At 39.2% G+C, this 22591-nt stretch overlaps 1 protein-coding gene across 3 annotated transcripts in view; it reads left to right on the top strand.

The window, feature by feature from the left end:
- The window catches only part of NBAS (NBAS subunit of NRZ tethering complex), a 358882-nt gene that overhangs the window by 187932 nt on the left and 148359 nt on the right, over positions 1-22591 (top strand). For all 3 annotated transcript variants that reach the window (XM_073897011.1, XM_025867764.2, XM_073897012.1), the window contains 3 exons: positions 13648-13812; positions 16513-16626; positions 17160-17283. In XM_073897011.1, coding sequence (XP_073753112.1) covers positions 13648-13812; positions 16513-16626; positions 17160-17283 — 403 coding nt within the window. The remainder of the gene's footprint in view (positions 1-13647; positions 13813-16512; positions 16627-17159; positions 17284-22591) is intronic.

Below are 22591 nucleotides of genomic sequence, written 5' to 3'. Positions count from 1 at the left end.
GAGCTGACTATATGTGTAATCTGCTTAACGCCCAAGACTTTCATTACTCAGTTGTGAAAATAATAATTTTTATTTATATATCCAAGCAAAGTAAAGATGTAATTGCTCCACAGTAGCATTTGCATTAGTTCAAGTAGAGCCTACAAGTTTGAAGATATTGGCTATTGTCCCCATGGACAAGATATTACTTTATAAATAGAACAGAATGCATATTTTGTGAATAACTACCAAAATTACAGTCTTCCATTTTCTTATTAATTTTGGTTATTATGTTTTTTTAGATGTAGCAGTATTCCACCATTTAGAGTGTATTAATGTTTGTTTAGCTAGTATTTGTTATATCACTTAGCCAATGGTGTTTTCCCCCAGATAAATCTAATTGGATTTGGAAATGGATTATATATAAGGTTCCCATTAAAAAATCATTTTCACTGTGGGAAAACTTGTTATGAACATTGTAAGTGGCTATATAGATTTATACAACTGGACTAATTAATATTTAGAACTGGGGCATGGGCTAAGCATAGAGTGATTTTGGATTTATAAAAGGATTATTTAGAAATATCTAGAAGTGAGCAAAATGGCAGTTGTCTTTCAGTATCAGAGACAACCATTTTTTTTTTTTTTTAAGATTTTATTGAGAGAGAGAGAATGAGAGAGAGAGAGAAAGAGAGAGCATGAGAGGGGAGAGGGTCAGAGGTTAGAAGTAGACTCCCTGCTGAGCAGGGCGCCCGATGTGGGACCTGATCCCGGGACTCCAGGATCATGACCTGAGCCGAAGGCAGTCGCTTAGCCAACTGAGCCACCCAGGCATCCCGAGACAACCATTTCTTTTTCCATTCACCAGTTTATGGACATTTGGGTTGTTTCTTCCTTTTCGCTATCATGAATCATGTTGCCTTGAACATTGGTGCACACATCTCTGTATGGAAATGTGCTTTGATTTCTCATGTAGGTATGTAGGAATGGAACTGCTAATTGCATATATATATGTGTTTAACACTTGAAGAAATGGCCAAATTGTTTCCCAAAGGGGCTGTACCATTTTCCTTTCCCACCAGGAGGTATTTAGATTCCTGTGTCTCCACATTCTCATGAATGCTTGTTATTACCTGGCTTTTTGGTGAAAGCCATTCTCAGGGATGTGTGTGATATCCCATTATCATTCTGGTATGCATTTTCCAAATAACTAATGATAATGAGCATCTTTTTATGTGCTGCTGCTTATTGAGCTGTAAGAGTTTTGTTGTGGTGGTGTTTTGTTTTTTTTAATTCTGGATACAAGTCCTTTCTCAAGTATATGATTTGAAAATATTTTTCTCTCTGTGTGTGACTTCACTTTTTAAAATTTCTTAATGATAGCTTTTGAAGTGCAAAACCTTTTAATGTTGCTGAAGTCCAGCTTATCAATATTCTTTTATTGCTATTCTGCTTTTGGTGTTGTAGCTAAGAAATTGCTGCCTAACTCAAGGTTACGGAGATTTATTCCTATGCTTTTTTCTAAGCGTTTTAGAGTTTTAGCTCTTATATTTATTGATAAGTAAGTAAAAATAAGCCACTTTAAGTGAAATAACTATAGGTTTGAGGAATATCCACATATGAAAAGATGAATTTAAAATTTCTTACCATACATAAAAATTAGTTCAGTGGGATGATTTTTGTTTTGTTTTATTGTTTTCTTTTTTATGATAGCTTATTCCTTCTTGAAGGATTTTAAATCTCATGTTTGGTATTCACAAAGACAAATTAATATTTTGAAATTTTAAAGGAAACTATTTCATCTGGAATGAAATTTGTTACAATTATCACTTTACTGTCTCTTTTCTTTAGGTGTATTAGAATTTTGGTTTTCAAGCTCATTGTTGAGCCATCCTGTTCAGTTTACTTTTTATCTCCCTAGACTGTGTCTAAAGATTCTCTAGTTTTGTGGTTTTCCTCAATTTGAACCCTTGGTGCTTCAGTCTAGAACCATGTCCTATAGTAGCTTTTGACATGGGACTCCCTCTTGTAATGTTGAGGATATATGAGAAATAAAAGCATGGAGCCAGTGAAGGAGTTGGGCCCTGTCTTAGTTCTCTCTCTCTCTCTCTCTCTCTCTAGATTTGCAGTTTTGTATAAATATATAGTCCCAGGCAGTGAGTGTGAGCTTGTTACAGGGGATCCTTTTGATTCCCAATCCTCTAAAAAGGAGCACCTGGTAACCACTGAAAGCACCGGAATTCTGAGCCCCCAAATGTTGAACTCTATTGAGCTTGAGTGCCTTTCTGCTCTTTTCATCAATTGTCCTCAATATTTTGGAGTAGAGTGAGCACACTGAAACATGGGTTCATTTCTCCATCTTAACTGGAATTCATAATTTTTTTTAATTACAAAAATTAATATAGGCTTTTTAAAAAAATTTTATTTATTTATTTGACAGAGAGAGAGAGAACACAATCAGGAGGAGCAGCAGGCAGAGGGAGAGGGAGAAGCAGACTCCCCGCTGAGCAGGGGGAGCCCGATGTGGGACTCGATCCCAGGACCCTGGGATCATGACCTGAGCCAAAGGCAGCCTCTTAACCCGACTGAGCCACCCAGGTGCCCCAGAAATTAATATAAGCTTTTATTTTAGCAATCCCTTTAAGAGAAGACATGGTTCAGATAATTGACATTATTTGGCATATTTTATTCCTGAAAATAAAAAAAAAATGAAATGTGAAACATCTGTGATAAAATATTAACATTTGTTAACTTTTGAGAAGTACATGGAAATTTGTGATAACTTTGGTTTTTCTACTGTTTTAAAATATGAAATAGTTTAATCAACAATACATTAATATGATAAGTTCTTTCTGCCTATACCATGAACACCACTGCTTAGAGGTAAACATTTTTATTTTTAAGTTTATAAAAAATGTTCCAGACTTTTTTTGAGTATAAACAGATTTTCTGTGCAACTATTGTCTGTATCATGAAGAATTATTTTATTTTTTAAACCAAAATGGAGTCATACTGCATATATTAGCCTGAAGCTTATTTTTTTCATATAATGTTATTTGTCATGGGTATATGCTTTTCTCATTATATACAGACCATTTCTATAAGGGTGAGTTAGTGGTCATTTGATGCACATACAATGATTTATTTATCTTTTACTTTGTTTTTGAACATTTAGATTGTGTTCGATTTTCCTCTATTTTAGACTGAGCCACACTGAGCATTTTATGTACACATTTTGCATAGTTAAATTAGCATTGCTCTGGGATAAAGTGGTAGAAATGGGCTCCAGAAATAGAGAATTTCCTGTTTTCTTGTGGTGTGTCCTCCGTAAGTTTGTGTAAGTGCTGATTGTGCTTTCTTCACTCTCGTGATGCCAGCGCATCACTGGGAGCAGACTAGGTCTTCGTTAGTTTTTTTTTTTTTTTTTTTGGATAACATTGCCTGAGGAATGTTTTCTATGGGAAACTGAGTTTATGGTCATCCGTGATGTCCGAGTACTGGACGATACGCTAACATGCTTCAGAATACTCAGTATGTCATGTTTCCTCTCTCTGACTGAAGGAGGCCGTGCTCTGCTCATTGGCATGCTTGTAGGATAGTGTGTTTGCTCGGTCCATAGCTTGATGGTCAGGAGTGTGCGTCCTGTCGTTTTAATTGGCTTGGAGGATCTCTGTGGCAGATTTCCGTTCCTCACAAGGGCTTTCGCACCCCCGTTGGTATTCCAGGCTTTGTTCTTTCTTTCATCCCGCCCTTTCTTCATAGGGCTCATGCATTTCTAATATATTTGTTTTGTTGTCTTTACATTTCTTTGACTCTTTTCGTAACAAAGAATACGGTTTTTACTTTTTAATTAGTCTTGCTATTAAAATGCACTTGCAAAGATAACTTTCCAAAAATAACGTATCTTAGTTTCAGTGAAATCTGGGGGATTCGACAGTTTCTTTTCCTTTTAAGGAAGCCTTGTGATAGGACCACTTGGCCACATGTACTCTTCTGGGGGACTTCTCCTATACTCCTTTGTTTTATACTAGCAGTGGCCCCCTCTTTTTCTCCGGTTACCTTTTGCCTACTCACCATGAGTCTTTCTGTCCTCCCTGTTGTATCACAACAGCTTGTGTCTGGGTCACCAGTGACCTCTTGTTGCTAAATTCCTGGGTCAAATCTGTTTTTATCTTATTTGACCTGCCAGTGACCTTGGATACATACTTGTTTCAGGACAACCTATTTGTCTTCTTTATACCTCATTGGCCGCTTAGGCTCATCGTGTTTGTGGTCCTTCCTCATTTCCCAGCTTAAGTGGTGGATACCCAGGTCTCAGTCTTTAAATCTCTTCTCTGCCTATACTCATTCCCAAATGATTGCACCCATTATCATGACTTTAAATATCAACTTTATACAGATGATTCCCTGCTTATAGCTTGAGCCCTGATCTTCTGAGTTCCAGGCTTGTATGAATGGCTGCCAACCTAACATTTGTACTTACCTTTCTTACAGACATCCATCTCAGTGTGTTAAAAGTAAACCACTGATTTTAACATCCCACGTTCCACCTGGGCCAACAGTGGTGTTCCTTCCGTGCCCTACCTATGTCAGAAAATGGCGGCTCCATCTTTCTAGGTGTTTAGGTCATAAAGCTTGTTGTCATCCTCATTTCTTCTCTTTGTCCTACATAACACATACGGTCTGTCAGGAAATCCTGTTGGCTCCACTTTCCCAGTGGACTTGGAATTGGGCCATATTTTACTATTACCACAGCTACCGCCCTGGTCTAAATTATCATTGTGTCTCACCTAGAGTGTTATGGTGGTGTTCTGTTTGTCCACCTGCTTGAGCTCTTTTCCTTGCTACAGTCTGTACTCAACAAGGCGGCCTGAGTGATTCTTTAAAAATACATCAGATCGTGCCACATTCCTCAGAGTACAGACTAAATTTTTATGATCTCCCTCCTATAAGAACACCCATGATCTGTCTTCCCTACTAGCTGTTTGACTTGATCTCTTCTCTCCTGCCCTGCCCCCTGCCCTCTCTCCCCCAAATCTGGCTTTGCTCAGCCTATTCTAGTAGGCTTTGCTCAGCCTACTCTAGTCCTACTGGCCTTCTTGGTATTCTTGAAACTTTCCCGTCAAGTTCTCCCTCTGGGTCCTTGTGCTTGCTGTGTTCTCCCTGCAGTGTTCTCCCGCATATACATACAGATGACTTGTCCTTGCTTCTTCCGGGTCTCCGCTCAATTGTGACCTCAGTGAGAGCTTCCCTGCTTTCTGCATACACAGTTCTACATCACTGTATTTTTCTTCCTAGCTCTTATCCTATCATTGATCTGATAAACTTCTCTGACATGCTATTTATTTTTTGCTTATCTCTTCTTAGAATGTAGGGGGGGGGTTGTTGCAGGAACAATGTTTTGTTCACTGCTATTTTCAGTATCTAGAACAGTGTCTGTCCTTGTTATACTTAATGTCAAATATATTTGTTGATTATGTGAATAAAATAAATGACAAAGGTTAAGATGTAGATATGATGGTGGAGATAAATTCTGTTACTATAAGGGGAGGAATATTTGAATGGGGTCCAATTTGATAAGTTCTCAGTTCATTGGTGAAATAAAGCAAATTTCCTATTTGCCTTTCTTTCCTGATGTACTAGGAGTTCTTTGAGAACAGGGACAATATCTTAATCATCATGGTAACTCTGTTGCCTAACACTGGGTCTTAAACATAGTAGGCATGCCAGAAGTATGTGTTTAGTAAATTTATTTTGTGGATGCATTTAGAACTGCAAATCATTTATTAAAATGTGATTTAAAAATTGGGTATGGTAAAAGAAAATAAAAATATACTTCAGATACCTCTATTTTTCCTAATGCCTCTTAGTCTTGGTACAAGAATGCTAGGAGATTCAAGAAGGGTTTGGTTCCCAAAGCCTCTGATATCGTGTGTCAAATTTGGTGTATATGTATGTGTATGTTTGTGACTTTGTTCATGTGTGTGCACATGTATGTGCATTCTGTTTTCTGGAGAAAGGACTTAGAGCTTTCATCAGAATTGTATAGGGGTTCATGACTTGCAAAGGTGAAAACATCTAAATTGCAACCTAGCCTGTTAATTAGCAGATGAACTAAAGCAGAATCAGACTTTATAGTGAGTGATTTATTCCATGGGGCATTTTTCTACTGCTTCTTCTGACAGATACTTCTAAAAGTGGCATCACCCATAATAAAGATTGCATTCTTAATATTTTGAGTTCAGGGTGAAATTTCCTGTAAGTGTTAGGTACAGGGAAGAGCTTTAGATCATCTAAAGATCTGTTGGAGGAGAAGGGATAGTGGGTGGGTTTAGTTTGAGTGCTCTTTGTAATCCTTACCTAATTTATGTGTACCACCAACTCAGTTTATAGTGGGCAAACAGATTTCTTGGAAATTAACCCATGTGTTACCAGACATCAGAGAAAGCAACTCCAAAATGGATTTACAATTCATTATAGTAATTGATCAGCAAGAATCGTTTCTCTAAGCCAAGCTTGACATGGGGAGCTTTTCTTGTTCTTATGAACCTGATCAGTAATGGTGTCTGTTGTAGAATTTGGAAGATACTATTAATGCTTAGTAAGTTAACCTTTGAGCTATGTAACACACTTGACATTAATGAGATTTCATGTTGAATTTTATGCTGGGAGTTGTTTGATTTGGTTTGGGGGATTAATCTATTTCTGCTGTTGCACATTCTAAATTAATTAGCAGCATGCAACTATGAATATAAAAAGTGCCAGTAGTAATCATTTGAGGAGTAAATTTTGCCTAACTTCTTTTCTTTCCCCATTACATGTAGTTGAACGAAAACTATTTTCCTCATTAATTTCTCTAGTTACAGTATAATCTTGTTAGATTGTCCCCAAGTTTGATGCTTCTTCTGTGGCCCAAATGAGCCTTTTATTTTACTTTATCTTTTGTAATTCTCATAAGGGGACTCTCTTACAATCCTTTTATCTTGTACATTTCTGAGCATGTGAATTTCATTTATCTTCTGAAACAAACTTTTAAGTTTTATATATCTTAAATTTCCTGTCTTGAGTTAGCCTATCCATATGAACTATAAATAAAGTTTAGGTTCATTTTATGAAATGGAATAATTGTTTTATAGCCTATATTTTTTGGTATCTTTCAACTGACTTGATTTTCCTCTGAGTGAAGTGGCATTGTGTGTAAGTGCCATATTTCTTACCTTGTTTATATTTTTAATTCTATACTTGGATTAGTTGATGACATTCAAATCTTTCAGTATACCCTCTCGATTAAGAAGATTCTAAAGATGAACAAGATTTGAAAGTGTGGCATGAAATCTTATTTGAATAACATTTAGATACTATAGGTGCAACATATTAGGCTTTAGAAAATGTATCCTCAAACGGGCAGTAAAACCAGACTTCTTACATGTATCTACGGATACAAACTACAGGTTAGGGATTTTCACATACTTTGAGGATATAGCAATGAATAAACATAGTCCCTATGCTTGAAAAGCTACTGTCTAGTTGGGAAGACAGACAAACAAAAAAAATCAAAATATCAGTATATTATGGTAAGTGCATTAGAAGGATGCATCTGATACTACAGGTGCATAGGAGAGGGGGTAGTACACTGTCATAACAGGATTTTACCTACTAGTAAAAATATTACATGTCAAGGAAAGTATGGAAGAGCATCTTTGTGACCTTGGAGTAGGCAATGATTTCTTAAATATACAAAAAATGCTAATCATAAAATAAAAAAACTGATAAATTGGAGTAATTTAAAATTTAAGTACTTCTATTGATCAAAAGACAACGTTAAAACAATAAAAAGATAATCTGCCAAATATTCACAATTTATACATCTAGTAAAGGATGTGTATTCAGAATATATAAAGAATTACAAGGTGAATAAAAAAACAGATAATCGACGGAAAAATGGCAAAACACTTGAACAGACACTTCACAAAAGAAGATGCTCAAATGGCCAATATATACATAAAAAATTACTCAACTTCATTAGTCACCAGAGAGATACAAATTAAAACCACAGAGAGTTAACTATTATATACTCACTGGTAATGCTAAAAGGAAAAAGAAATGTAATGCCAAGTGTTGGCATGGATGTGCGGTGACCAGAACTGTTGTAATTGCTTGTTAGAGTTCAGTTGGTATAACCATTTTAGAAAATGTCTGGCAGGATTTACTAAGTCTGGACAGATGCATACTCTATATCTAAGTAATCCTTATTTCCAGAAATGCATATGTTCACCAAAAGATAATTATTAGGATGTTCAAGTTGGCACTGTTGGTATTAGCTCCAAACTGCAAAGTATCCAAGTGCTCATCAATGGAAAAAAGGGTAAGTTCTGATATGTTCACACTATATAATACTGTTACATTAACAATGTAACAGCACTGCACTGACAGTGAGTTGGATAATCTTTGACTACTTTCAAGAATATGAATGAATTTATGTTGAATGATAGGGATCAGACCCAAAAAAGGACGTAATTCCATTCATATAAAGTATAAAAATAGGCAAAACTAATTTATGCTGCCAAAAGTCAGAATAGCATTTATCTCAGCCATGGGAGTGCCTGGAAGTGACCACGAAGGCCGTATCTGGGATGCTGGTGTGGTGGTCTGTTACTAAGTGCTGATTACCTGCCTGTGTTACACTTTATCAAACTGTACACTTATGTGTACACATTTTTTAATATATCTTATCCTTGAATAAAAAGGTTTTATAGAAAAATCTCTTAAGCCTGGATTAAAGACAGGAAGAGAGAATGTATACTGGCAGTATTGTCTTTGTATCATGGAATTGTGAATAAGTACTATCTTTTTTTCTCCTAATCTTTTGAATTTTTCAAGCCATCTTTAATGAGATTTTAGTTTTATAACACAGAAGAATAAATGACCTTAAATGTGTGTGTGTGTGTGTGTGTTTGTGTGTGTGTGTAATATTATGTCAGAACCCTGTGAAAAACAGTGGACCACACGTTTTGATAGCCAGACCTGGTCAAGAAGAGAGGAGACACTCTTAGGCCAGTTGCCTGTGGGCAGCATATTCTGCTTACTGGATCTACAATTTACTTTTTCATCATATGGCGTTCTCCTACCTACTCTGCAGTGTTACTGTAAAATTTAAGAATGAACATAGGAAGCACCTGCTCAGTACCTGACATATAGTATGCGTTTAGCAAATGGTAGCCATTATGTTTCTTATATATTATAAACAGGACTTCTACTAGACGTTGCTCTTGGGGGAGAAAAGGTCTCTAGGTCTTTCTTATTCCTCTCTGTGGACCTGGTCCTCTGTTCATTCTTCCTCAGTGACTTACGTTGCTCGTTTTTACCCTCAGGGCATCTAACCTTGCTCAACTGACTGTGAACATTTGCTTATGTTCCTGACTTTTCTTCTGTTGTTGTCTTCTTTCTCTCAGCTCTTCACTAAGACCCATCTGGTGACCAAGTACTTTATTTCTTAGAAAGTTGGATTTCTCTGCTTATCTGATTTACCTCAGGCCCTTCTCACTTTTAGAAGGATTAGGAATAAAAACACTTACACTTAATGTATTCATTCAGGTAGACAAATACCCTATGGTAACCTCATACGTTTGTGGCATTATGATCTTAATTCAAATTGTCCCTGATTAGTTTAAACTTGGACTAGCACACCAACCTCCTAACTGGATTCTTGTGCCTGGCGTCATATTTTAAAACACAAATCTGATTATGCGACTCCCTTTGTTTAGAGTCCTTCAGTGGCTTCCCATCTGTCAGGGCGGCAGCAGAGGTGCTTTGGGCTGGTCAGCGGAGCTCTTGTTCCAGTCCCCTCTCCTTCCTTGCATCCTGATGTTCTGCCCCTTGCCCTTGTGTGTCGGCTTCCGCACCTTCTCTGACTCGCTCAAGTTTCCTCCAGTTGGCCATGCTGTTTATTTCATGCTCTTGGTTTGCATTAAGTCTGCCTGAAACTCTCTCTGCCATTCCTCCGTTGGGGGCCCTGTCATCTTTCCTGCTGGAATATTACCTTCTCTGTGAAGCCTTCTTTGATCGTGCCTCCGGGCAGGGGAGGTATGACCTCTCTTCATGTTCCCGTGGTGTTTTTTATGCACCTCGGCTTGAGAAGTTGATATTACTCTGCAGTGACGTGTCTGCATCTCTGCCTCCTTCCCTAGTTTCAGAGCGACTTGTGAGCTCAGACTGTGTCTTAGGCTGTTTTTATCACCTCATTGCCTGGTATCATGCATGATACTGAATTAAGAGTCACTCAGTAACTGCTGAGTAAGTGAATGAATTCTCATTTGTTTCTGGGGTGGTTTTTTTTTTTCAGATGTAAATTTTAAGTAATTCAAAAATATAGCCAATAAATTGAGATACTTACTATACATTTTACATATATTTATATATATACACATATATACACACATATCTATATCTACATATCTGTATCTTTATAAAGAGAGAGAATGTATACTTCAGATTCCTTCTGAGCTTTATTTCTGGCAAAGAACTATTTTTGGCAGTGTTATGCACAGAGGGACACACAGAGCTGTTTCCACTCTGTGCACAGTTATTAGGGGGAAAAACTCAGAATCCGACTAAAGCCCAAGTGTCCACGATCTCCAGGGTTTTCAGTAGCCCAGAGAGCAGCGCTTGGGCCGGACTTGGTGGGTGACACGCATGATTGCCAGCAGCTGTCCAGTGGGAAAAGGCCCCACTCCAGAAATGCAGGCTGGGACCTGGAGGTAACTTTGCCACTGTGCACCATCAGAAGCTTGTTGGGGGGGCTTGGGGCCTTCTGAGAAAAGAGGGGCCCCTGGGAATCAGCTTGTTTTTCTTCTGTTGACTTAAGTCCGACATGATGAACCAGCTGTCAGTGGTACCAAAGTGGAGAATAAATCAGCCTCTACTGCCATCTCACACAGTGAAGAAATTACGGAAAGAAAAGAATTGTAGTAATGCAACCATTAGAACTATTTGTGTTTTTTTGTGTTCCCTTCCCGTTTTTATGCCCAGTCACATATGAAGCACTTTGTGCAGTCCTGGCACACAGTACGCTGTCATCCTTATTAGACTTGGAGGGAGAATTCTATGTTTTCCTACGTAGGACTTTCTACCTTGTCCTTTCAGAAGCATTGGATAATGAGCTAAACTCCAAACAATTATTATTTTTTTTTTTTAGCATGGTTGCCCTTATGAGTATACAAGCAACTTACCATGATTTTTTCCTTATTAAACTCCATTTTTTATGTTATTTTCATAATCAAATTACAGTGATTGCACTGAGTTGATAGTTTATACTTTTCCCAATATCCAAAAAGTTCATAGGAAACACAAGTTTTTAAAACTTTTTTTAAATTGAGATATATTTGACATAAAACCTTGTGTTAGCTTAAGGGATACAGCTTATTGATTTGATACTTTTTTTTTTAAGTAAGCTCCACGCCCAGTGTGGAGCCCAACATGGGGCTTGAACTCATGACCCCGAGATCATAGACCTGAGCTGAGATCAAGAGTGGGCTTGAACTCATGACCCCGAGATCATAAGACCTGAGCTGAGATCAAGAGTGGGATGCCCAACCAACTGAGCCACCCAGGTGCCCCTGATCTGATACATTTATTTTGCAAGGTGGTTGCCATTGTAGCTTCGCTAACACTATTACTATTCCATAATTATCATTTCTTATAGTGTTGGAACACAATTTTTTTTGTGTGTGTTAAAAGCACAGTTTAGAAAATCTTACGAGAAACCTTAAACGACAAATTGGACAAATTGTAAGCATTGGTTGGCATAGCTTAAATTCATTTCCTTTTGCAAGTAAGAGTAAAGTTCACAATGGTTTTCTAGAAGTTAAGTATCCTAACGTGATATTATTTGTTTTCTATTGCTGCTATAACATATTACCACAAATTTAGCCACTTAAAAACAGTGCAAATTGATTATAATTCCCGTGGGACAGAAATCTGGCAGACTTGGGCAGGTCTCCCCTTAGTCACACATGGCCACAATCATGGTGCCAACAGGGCTGTGCTCTTTTCTGGAGCTTCTAAAGAAGGGTCTGTTTCCATGCTCATTTATGTTGTTGACAGAATTCAATTCCTTGTGGTTAGAGGACCGAGGTCCCTGTTGCCTTGCTGGCTGTCACCTAAGGGCTGTTCTCAGCTTCTAGATGCCACTCACACCTTGGCTTGTGGCCCCTTCCTCTATCTTCCAAGTCAGCGATAATGGGTTGAGTCCCCTCGTGCCTCAGGTGTCTCTTGCCTCTGACCCATGGCATGTCCCAGACACCCTCTGTCTGATCCCGGCTGGGACAGGGTCTCTGCTTAAAGGCTTGTGTGACTAGGTTAGTCCCACTCCGATAATTTAGATAATCACTTCAAGGTGTGTGTCCTTAATCATATCTGCAAAATCCCTTTGCCGTGGAATGCAGTGTATTGCCAGGGTCCAGGGATTAGAACATCGACATCTTTGGGGCCTGTGATTCTACTTACCATGTAGGGCAGCTGTCAGTTTGGTGTACAACAGTGCATTTGTATCCTCAGTGTTTGTGATGTGTGATGTCCTGGCAAGTACTGAGTGATTACATGATTTACGTTTTTTATTTTATAATGCATGAATAAGTGATGTGATGTGGACCTAAATAGCCAAACTATGCTCTCCTTCTATCAGTATCAGGAAGGCTATTGAAATAGAGGGACTAGGCCTTAACTTCGCTTTCATTTAAATGGGAAACTTAAGAAAAAGTAAGTGGAAGTAGATAAACACTAAACCAAGAGCTTTGTTTTTGTAGAACAAGTAGTGTTTTTCTTTGATCAAAAGCAGATGTGGTTGTTATTGTTTCTATTTAAAATAATGTTACTGTAGGGGCGCCTGGGTGGCTCAGTCGTTAAGTGTCTGCCTTTGGCTCAGGTCATGATCCCGGGGTCCTGGGATCGAGCCCCACGTCGGGCTCCCTGCTTGGTGGGAGGCCTGCTTCTCCCTCTCCCCCGACTTGTGTTCCCTCTCTTGCTGCATCTCTCTCTGTCAACTAAATAAGTAAAATCTTAAAAAAAAAAAAAAAGTCAATGTATTAGCATTTTTCTCCACATGGAATCTCTCAGATGAGTAAATGGAGAGTCAGAATTTTAGCTGATTGCTTCAAGATTGGCAGGAGGTTTCATGTTATAAACCTTTTAAACACTATTAATCATCCACTTGTTTAGATGAAAAACAGAATACCTTTCAACATTTATAGATGGGTCCTCCAAGTCCTCTGTCTTTGTCTGGGTCACCATAGCATTGTTCAAATGAATAACTTATTTTGTAATTAACCTATATAATAAATATTTTCAAATGTCTAAGAAATAAACATGAGTTTTTCATTGGTAGGATATTAGATTGGTAAAAAAGAACCCATTATTTGCTTCATAAATGTTTCTGAAGGGGATTATTTGACTAATGCACGGTGATGGTTTTTCCTTTACCAAATTTCTTTTGTACATGATCCAAGGAGGTATGATACGCCACCAGTAGTGCTTTGTTTCACATTTTTTTGTTGCTAGCAAAGACGGAGTTTTAAATTTCTCGTGTCTGAGAAGTGTAAGTAGTCTCATGATCACTCTCTGTTCTTCTGGCCATGTGCATTTTTTGCTCTTGGCGTTTTCTGTTTTAACTAGGGTGAAGCTGGTGTTCCTGGCAACAACTCCGACCTCTTAGGCTGGAGCACAGCTGCTACCAGGAAGGTCCTGTCCAGCACCACAACCACCACCAAGGCCGTGTTGCAGGCGGTCAGTGACGGGCAGTGGTGGAAGAAGTCCTTAACTTACCTCCGACCGCTTCACGTAAGCAAGACCTCTGTCTTTTCAAAATCCATCCTGGGGCTTCTGTCAACGCATTAGCACTACTTCTCAGTCGTTTTCATGTTGTGAACAGCTTTATCTTCCCTAGATTATTAAATCTCTGAAGAAATCGAGGCCTCCCATCAGATAGGGGAAGAGTCACTTATTTTATAGAATGTAACCGACTCCCATAGGGTGCTTGCAAAAGACACTGATACAGATTGGGGTGGGCTTGGATTTGATGTCAGAATTAAAATTTAGTGGGATGAAAAGGAAAATGATTTCATCGGTGCTTACTTGTTTTTGCTATATTTCTCTGGGCCAGTAGTCGAGGAAAAGCACTGGAAGATGGCATGGGGGCTGAGGTTATTGGGGCTACTAGAACAATCATACCACATACTGTGGGGCTTAAACAACAAACATTTCTTCCTCACGGTTCTAGGGGTTGGGAAGTCCAAGATCAAAGCTCTGGCAAATTAGCTTCTGGTGGGGTCTGCTTGCTGTGTTCTCACATGTTGGAAGGGTTGAGGGAGCTCTTTGCAGTCTCTTGTATAGTATAGGGGGCTAGTCCCATTCCGAGGGCTCCAACCTCATGAGCCCATCACCTCCCAAAGGCCCCCGTATCTTATTTTTTTAAACGTATTTATTTACTTTTAATTAAAGTATAGTTGATGTGGAATGTAACAGTAGTTTCAAATGCACAACAGAGATTTGATAACTGTATGCATTATGCTGTACTCACAAGTATATCTACCATCTGTCATGATATAACACTATTACAGTACCTTGACTGTGTTCCCTGTACTTTCATAACCCGTGACTTACTCATTCCATAGCTGGAAGCCTGGACCTCCCCCTCCCCTTCACCCACTTTGCTCATCCCCCACCCCCTTCCCTCTGGCAGTCATCAGTTCTCTTATTTATGGGTCTGCTTATGCTTTTTTGTTTGTTTGCTCATTTGTTTTTTAGATTCTACATGTAAGTGAAATCATACATTTGTCTGACTTATTTCCCTTAGCATAATGCCCTCTAAATCCATCCATGTGGTCGCAAATGACAAGATCTCTTTCTTTTTTATAGCAGAGTAATGTTCCATTGTGTATATGCACCCAAAGGCCCCACCTCTTAATACCATCATGTTTTGGGGGCTTAGAATTTCAACATGTGAATTTTAGCAGATGACACATTCAGTTTTTTGTAGGTGCTTTAGGTAAAGAGAACAGCGTAACATATTCTTTCACCCATTCTGGAAATAGAGGTCGGGACAAGTGGTATAACGATGGAGTGTGCTTTCTGTGACCGGTGAACGTATTGCTCCCCTACTGTCTTCCCTGCATTCTCACACTGCAGCCCTTAGTCTCTCTGGAAAGCTTGAAGGACAAAGAAACATGCTTGTTTATACGTTCACCCCAAACACTCAGTGGGTGTATCGTTCATTTCATTCATGCTCCAAATACTCCTCAGGTGCTTTCTGTGTGCCAAAGCTCATGCTAGCGATTGGGAGCAGAGTTGGGAAACCCTTCACGTGCAGAGCCTGTATTTCAATGGGGGAGACAAAGAAACCCACCAATAAAGTATTTGTAGTAACGTAACAGTAGGTGGTAGTGAGCACTGGGAGGATAACTTCAGGGTAAGAGGAGAATGCTTGATATTGGGGGAGTGAAGGTCTGATTTAGATCAGAAGGCTGGTGTATCAGGAGTCACTCTTGAGCAGAAACCTGACGGAGCCCAGCAGAACAAGTACAGAGAGCCCTTTTTGAAGGAAGGTGCTTGACATCTTTGTAGAACAGAAAGGAGGCTTGTGTAGTATGAACAGGGTAAACAGCGGGAGGAATGATGGGAGATGAAATCAAGGAGGTGGCAAGAAGAGGCCGACGTGCCAAGCCGTGTACAGACTGTGAGGAGGACCCCGGATTTTATTCTGAGTAGGACGGAAAGTGGTTGGCGAATGTAGGCAGTGCAGTTGTGTGATCCAGATTCACTTTCCGAAGACCATCTAAGTGCTTTGTGGAGAACTGGCAGCATGAGTCAGGGCAGGGGCAAAGAGGTCTCTGGTCTGGTGCTCCAGGGGAGAGGTGGCGGAGGGGTGGACCGGGGCAGCGGTGAGGCAAGTGGGAGATGTATTTTGTGGCAATACATTTTGAGGCAAGGGGCGCACTTCCATCTTGCCTCCAGCTTGGTAGGGTTTCAGCAGGTGAGATCCTGGGTGGGCCTGGAAGCAGGGTGGGGTCTGACGAGGCAGTCAGCTTGGACAGGGCCCGTGTAGTGGAAGAAAGGCACAGAAGCTGCTAGGATGCGTGAAGTAGATCTTGGTTGGAATAGGGAATTAGCCTTGAATGTTTGATTGACATTGAATAACTTTAAATGTTATTTTACGTAGTTTAGACTTGCTCCTGTGGCCTGTTAGTCTTGTTCAGAGCTACTAAAGGTGTGTTGAGCAGGCGAGCAATATGTACGAAATGATGTTTTAGGCAGGTTACTCTGACTGTAGGATAGAAAACTTGTCATGTGTTTAACACTGATTGCTTCTTTGTTTTTAACGCATTGATGTCTAAATGACCAGGAAAATCAGAAGGCACTGCAGGCTGAGGTTGAAGGGCTGCTTTTAGAATGTGGGTGCCATTCTTGGCCGCCCTGCTGGGTGTCCACGTCACACTGACACTCTTTCCTTCTGTCCACTGTTCCTCACTTTGTTCTGTTTAGGGACAAGAATTCGGTGGTGCTTATCAAACTGGAACCATAGCCAATGAAGGTCTAGAAAAACAAGGCTGTCATCCTTTTTATGAATCTGTCCTCTCCGATCCCTTTGTCACAGAGGTAAGGACAGTGTGCTGAAGAACATAGATTCAACTGTCATGCTGTTGTGGGCATTTTTGTATAAACAAAAATGAAAGTGTTCCTGAAAATGTACTTCTTTAGCTTTGTTCTTACTCATGTTATTCACTGATTTTATGTGACTTTTTTTTAATATATATATTTTTTAAAGATTTAGAGAGAGGGAGTGAGTTGGGGGAGGGGGAGAGGGAGAGAGAGCATCTCAAGCAGACTTCTGCTGAGCGCAGAGCCCGATGCTGGGCTCAGTCTCACAACCTGGAGATCATGACGAGCTGAAATCAAGAGTTGGATGCTTAAGTGACTGAGCTATCTAGGCGACCTGGTTTTATGTGACTTGTATATATTACATTATGAGATTGACATCTGTTTCAAGCTTTACATATAAAATAATATGTTTTAGTAAGTGAGAAGTTACAATTTGAATCATCAAAAGATATAAAATCCTGTAATTCTGTTCTAAGAATATCTTCAAAGAAAAAAGGTGCCTGCTAAAAGGTGTAACTGCTTCTGTCTAGTCTGCAGTGACCTATGACCCCCACCAGCATGTTCCAGTGGAAAGCTTTGCAGAGGTATTGCTAAGAACTGGAAAGCTGGCCGAGACTAAAACGGAAGGGGAAGAGGTATTTCCAACAACAGAAGGTATGAAAGAAGGTTCTAGTTCCCTGACAGTGTGTAACTCCTATTAGGGGAACCATAAATGAAAAATGATGAGTGAATGGGAGTGGGGAAAAACAATAATAAAGTTTTGTAATTCTGAATAGCTTAACTTGACACCATCATGCATTTATTTAGAACATTTATTTGAGTACTCTCAGTTTTCCGGATACTTACTAATATTGAGGATTTAAAAGGATAAGTGTGATATAATTGAAGTGATTCTTACAGGTGTTTCTGATTTTATGTGTTAATTAAGAACTCTTAAGTATTTGCTTCACAGAATGTAGATGTATATTTCATCTTAAGAATTTTCTCTGTGGCTGCATATCTTTCTGTGTAGAATTTTTTGGAAAGAATTAAATGTATGTAAGTTCACCAAAGTTACCTTTCCATTTGTATGTTTTTTTTTTCTCTTTAGTCTCCTTACTTCTTTTTAAGGTTCCAGGGTAGTTTCCTTGACTGCTTTTTTTTTCAGTTCCCCCTCTCTCTGCTCTGCATCTTTAGTGAATACCTCATGATATAAAGGCTGCTGGAGCTCCAGGCATCAGTAAGGAGAAAAGAGGAAGTAGGGCAAAGCAGTCTCCTTGGTAGTCCTATCTACGCCTTCCACTTAGATATTTCTGGCTGTCTCTCACTGCCAGTAAACCTGGATGATGTGGTCTTAACTGAGCACATTGCTGCATGGAATAAAATTTGGGGAAAATGTAAATGGGGAATAAAACTGCCGTTTTCCCAGAAACCTGATCCTGTCACTCATTTTTGGATAATCCTTCTTTGAATCAATAGTTATATGTAGTTGGGAAGAGGGGAAGCAAGTACCATTTTTCTATCTACTGTGCGGGCCTCTTGAATACTAGAGGTTTTTCCTAAGTATACCATTTTCCTTCAGTTCTGAGACGCATTTTTTTTTTACCTTTATTTCTGAAATCAGGGTATCTCACAGTTGATGAGTACATTTGTTTGTTTTTTTTTTTTTCTCCTCCAAAAAGCTATTATTAAATTCATGGCACACCTTACAAATAATGCTGAATATACGTAAATTGCTATTTACCCTTTTAATTATTCTTTATGACTACTTTTTAAAATTATCTTTTAAATATTTTTTTCAATTCCATAGACATTTATTTGTAGCTAACATTTACTTTGTCTACAGTAAGAGGAGACCTATATCAAATGCTATTAGTATAGTATCTTACTTAATCTTAATAACAGACCACCTGATATTTACCATCACTCCTATTTCAGAGATAAAGACCCATATCTCAGAGACATGAAGTCATTGTGGTTTTTGTTGTTGTTGTTTTAGTTAACAAAGCCAGTGGTAGGTTGAGCTTAATTCAGATTCAGCTTTGTCTGATCATTGCAGTGGGTAGTATTGTCCACGTTTGGCGCTGTGCTAGACCCTGAATCAAAAAAAGGAGTAACAGTAACAAACAAAAAACCTGCCAGTGTTGTTGTTTAGTTTGGTATTTTCTATTCAAAACTTGTCAATCTATTAAAGATAGCATTTTTGCAAGGTGGAGTTTGTGCTGAGGAGGAAAAATTGTCCTGAAGAGAAAAACACCTCAAAATGGAATTATGGTTTATTCCCCTTTCATTTGACCACACATGACATTTCCATACTCACAGTAAAATTCTGCAGGTAACAGAGAAATAGGAGGTGTCCTCTGTTTCACTCATTTGTTCCTCAAACTTGCTTCTAGGTAAATTATCTTTAATTATTTGCTTATGGATCAAGCTGTGATTGATTATTGAGATGGTTTGCACGGATAGAATCTAAGACCTTAAGAAAATAGTGGGTTGGGTGTGGAAGTGTATCACCCACTGGTTGGCATAATAATGCCTGAAATCATAACCAAGAAGTTTGGAAACATTGATTCACACAATATTTCTATTATTTAGCTTGCAGCATACAGATGTGTGAGTGTGAGCACCTCTTCGCAAAAAGGCAAGATAATGGCATCACATTATAAAGGTCCCAGAGATGGATGCCTTCTCAAAATGATTTCTCAGTTTATGAAGGCTTCTATTTTTCCAGAGCTGTTTTCTTGGAGAAAGTGAAAGGCCTGTGTGAGGCACAGATTTCTGGGTTATTAGGCCTCCCCTTTTCATAGGGTCTTGAGGTACTTGACCATCTCTGCTACAGTTGCTAACTAAATGATGAGGCATCCAAATGATCATGAAACATGAAGCAAATAGGTGTTTCTCAGGAGCTATTGGAGTAGGGGAGACATACCTGACGATGAATCAGGGGATCCCTGTCTAGTTCCTTTTCTCACCATGTGTTCATTATTCATGAAGGAATCATTCTTCAGAGTCCTTGTACTTGGAATGTAAAGTTAAAGAAGACATGGTCCTATCTTGAGAGGGCTTCCCCTTGGGGTGAGGAGACAGACAAATTTGTGTATGATAAGGGCTGTAACAGTCCAGCACAAGAGGCGCTCGGATCACAGACATGTGACAGCGGAGTGGGAAGGGGTTTGAAGAGTCTTCCTGGAGCTGGGTGATACTTGACCTGGGTTTTGAAGGATGAACAAGGGCAATGTAGATAGAAAGACCAGGGTGGGTGGGAATTGAGAGGGAGGTGGGAGAGGGAGAAGGGGCATACTTTGGAAGAGGGAATAAAATTCACAGAAGCAAAGATGGTGAACATCACAGTTTTCCAGGGATTTGTAGGTTATTCTGACACCTGGAAAGAAGAGTATATGTAGGCAACCAATGAAGAAACAAGGCAACACAAGACTGGGAAGAGATGAAAGGCCTCGTGTGCTAAGTTAAACATTTTAAATGAACCTTCCACTGAAAGCTGTAGGGGTTTCAAGCAGAAGAGTATTATTTAGTTTTTCTTTACCTTGTTTTCTGTAAAATGGGCGCAGCAGCTTGTAGGTTCTGTCCCTGGACTGTTGCTCACGAGCAGTGATGATGGGTCCCTCTTGGGCACTGTTGCGTAGACTGGTCCCCGGCCTGTGTTAACAGTTCTTGGAGTCTTCGTGTGTTGTAGCCGATCCAGTTATCATTTCCCCTTGTTTCCAAGGCCAGCTGCTGTCGTTCATCCTTGTTTCACATTTAGAACCCCTTAGGGAATTTTTAAGAAGTACGGAAGCCTGGGATCCTGGGATCCAGGTTCTGTATTTCAGAACCTCTGGACTGTGGCCCATGCATTACATATTTTCTGGAGTTCCTAAAGCAATTTAGTTGTTAAGCTGTGGTTCAGACCCTTTGGAAGTTTCACTTAACATTGCTAGCATCTCCCCACCTATCAGGTCTATTCTTCAAACTGACACACTTGCTTTCTGAGCCTCTCACCTGACAGTCTGGAGAAAGCCATTTATCTGTACCTTTGTTGATGTCTGCGTCTGGACTCTCCCACCTGAGGGTCAAACCCTGAGTGTCCTGTCTATTTCTAACATGTGTTTCGGGCTGCTCAGGTTTTCTGTGTGGCAGGTGCAGTGTCTCTCCACAATGATGAAAGTGAGCATGGTGCGCGCATCATTCGCTGCTGGGACAGGGATGGAGGCTGCGTGCCCGGTGCAGCTAAATCCGAGGCCTAGGGGTGTGTGTGCTCTTTTAGTGTGTCTGTGAGATTTTAGCGGGACTGCAGGTGTTTCCTTTCAGTCCTGGTGTTTCTTCAAATTGTCTTTTCTGACGCTCAGCTTTTACTACTCCACCAAGGGAAAGTATCCAAGTCCATTAAAGCATTAAAAATTTTTTCCGATTTTGTTGAATTGAGTGGGGAAAAGCTTTCAGAACCCTTGTATCTATTAAAAATGAATTTTTGCTTAAAATATAGAAGTGATTTTAATAATATTCCTTTATTTTGCATTTGGGGTTGTAATTTATGATGCATGTTCATAAATACTGACATGTTAGATATCTCTTGAGAATGCTAACTTATCTGAAATAGGTATCTTTGAATTTTGTCAGGAACTCAGCAGAATTGAAGAATGATATAGGTTAAATGACCCAAATTAAAAAATTGTAAAAATATGACTTCTGACTTTGGGTCACAAGTAGGCCATAATACAAATTAAACTTCCCAACATGATCTTACTTTTCAGAATTTTTTTAATAAAGTTGATGAAAAGGTTTTTATGGAGACTAGCTGAAGAAAATTGATCATTATTTATTTAGCTAAAGGAATGATTTAATGGCTGATGATTTCCAAATCAATAATATGGGCAGCTTTCCTATATGAATTTAATTCTGGAATTAAATTTATCATAGAGTGCTTTCCAGAGGTACTGAGTTTGCACAGAATTAGTGCTTGGAGGCTTGGGTGTAGATTTCATCTGATTTTGGCTGTATACCTTGTTTAGAAAATGCGTCATATTCAAGATTTTAGAACCAGCATTGCAAATTAAATTCATACACACTGATAAGTAAATGTAGGGTAGGCTCTTTTTTTTGGTTGTTTTTTCATATACTTTAATGTTAATGTCAAATCACTGTGACTCCCATCTGTGGCAAGTGTGACATCTGGTGAATCCCAGTGAGACCCCATGGGATCAATCTACTTCACATTCTCCCTGATAGTTTTGTCAAATGTTGCTTCAATGGCTTGCAGATTCAAAGACTAAGAAACTTCCTATATGTGGGGTTTGATTTCCACTTTGTAAGAATCCTTGAGTCTCCGTGCTGCCTAGAAGGTTTTGGTGCCCAGGGGCATGACCTCATATAACCCTGATTACCTCCCAGAGGCCCACGTCCATCACACTGTGGATCAGGGCTTCGACAAATAAATTTTGGGGGAGCACAGACATCTAGTTCATAACACTGTCTTGACAGATTAGCCACCTTTCCCAGTTTCGGTCATTTATGTTAGCTTTCCAAGCTGGTGTAAAAGCAGTGAGGTAATACTATTTCCTTTGTGGGGTTTTTGTGACACTTAGAGCTAATTCATGCAAAACATTTTTCTCCTATCTGGCTTCTCCCAGCAGAGCAGATAGTTTAAAAATGATAGGTATTTTTGTTTTATAATAATTACTTTTGTTCTATAAAGCAATGGCATGAGCACAGTGCAGAGAATTTGCACATAAGTCATTTGAGTGTCAGACTAATTTGGCTGGTGTATAGGATATGGATAATATCAGTTAAAACCACAAATTAATTTTGGCTCATATTTACAGAGACCTTACGTACCAAACAGAATTTAATTTTCATTCTTTATGAAATGGCAAACCATTGAAGAGGGTGTGTGTGTGTGCGTGTGTGTGTGCGTGTGCGTGTGTGTGCGTGTGTGTGTGTTTTAAGCTGTCGAGACATGATTACGCTAGTTCTTGATTAAAATTAA

The sequence above is a fragment of the Callorhinus ursinus genome, unplaced genomic scaffold (genome assembly GCF_003265705.2).
Source record: "Callorhinus ursinus isolate GAN/ISIS: 27379988/994484 unplaced genomic scaffold, GSC_fseal_2.0 scaffold10, whole genome shotgun sequence".
In the NCBI taxonomy this organism is placed as follows: Eukaryota; Metazoa; Chordata; class Mammalia; order Carnivora; family Otariidae; genus Callorhinus; species Callorhinus ursinus.
Note: the sequence above shows the minus strand (reverse complement) of the source record. Positions and strands in the feature narration are given on the sequence as shown.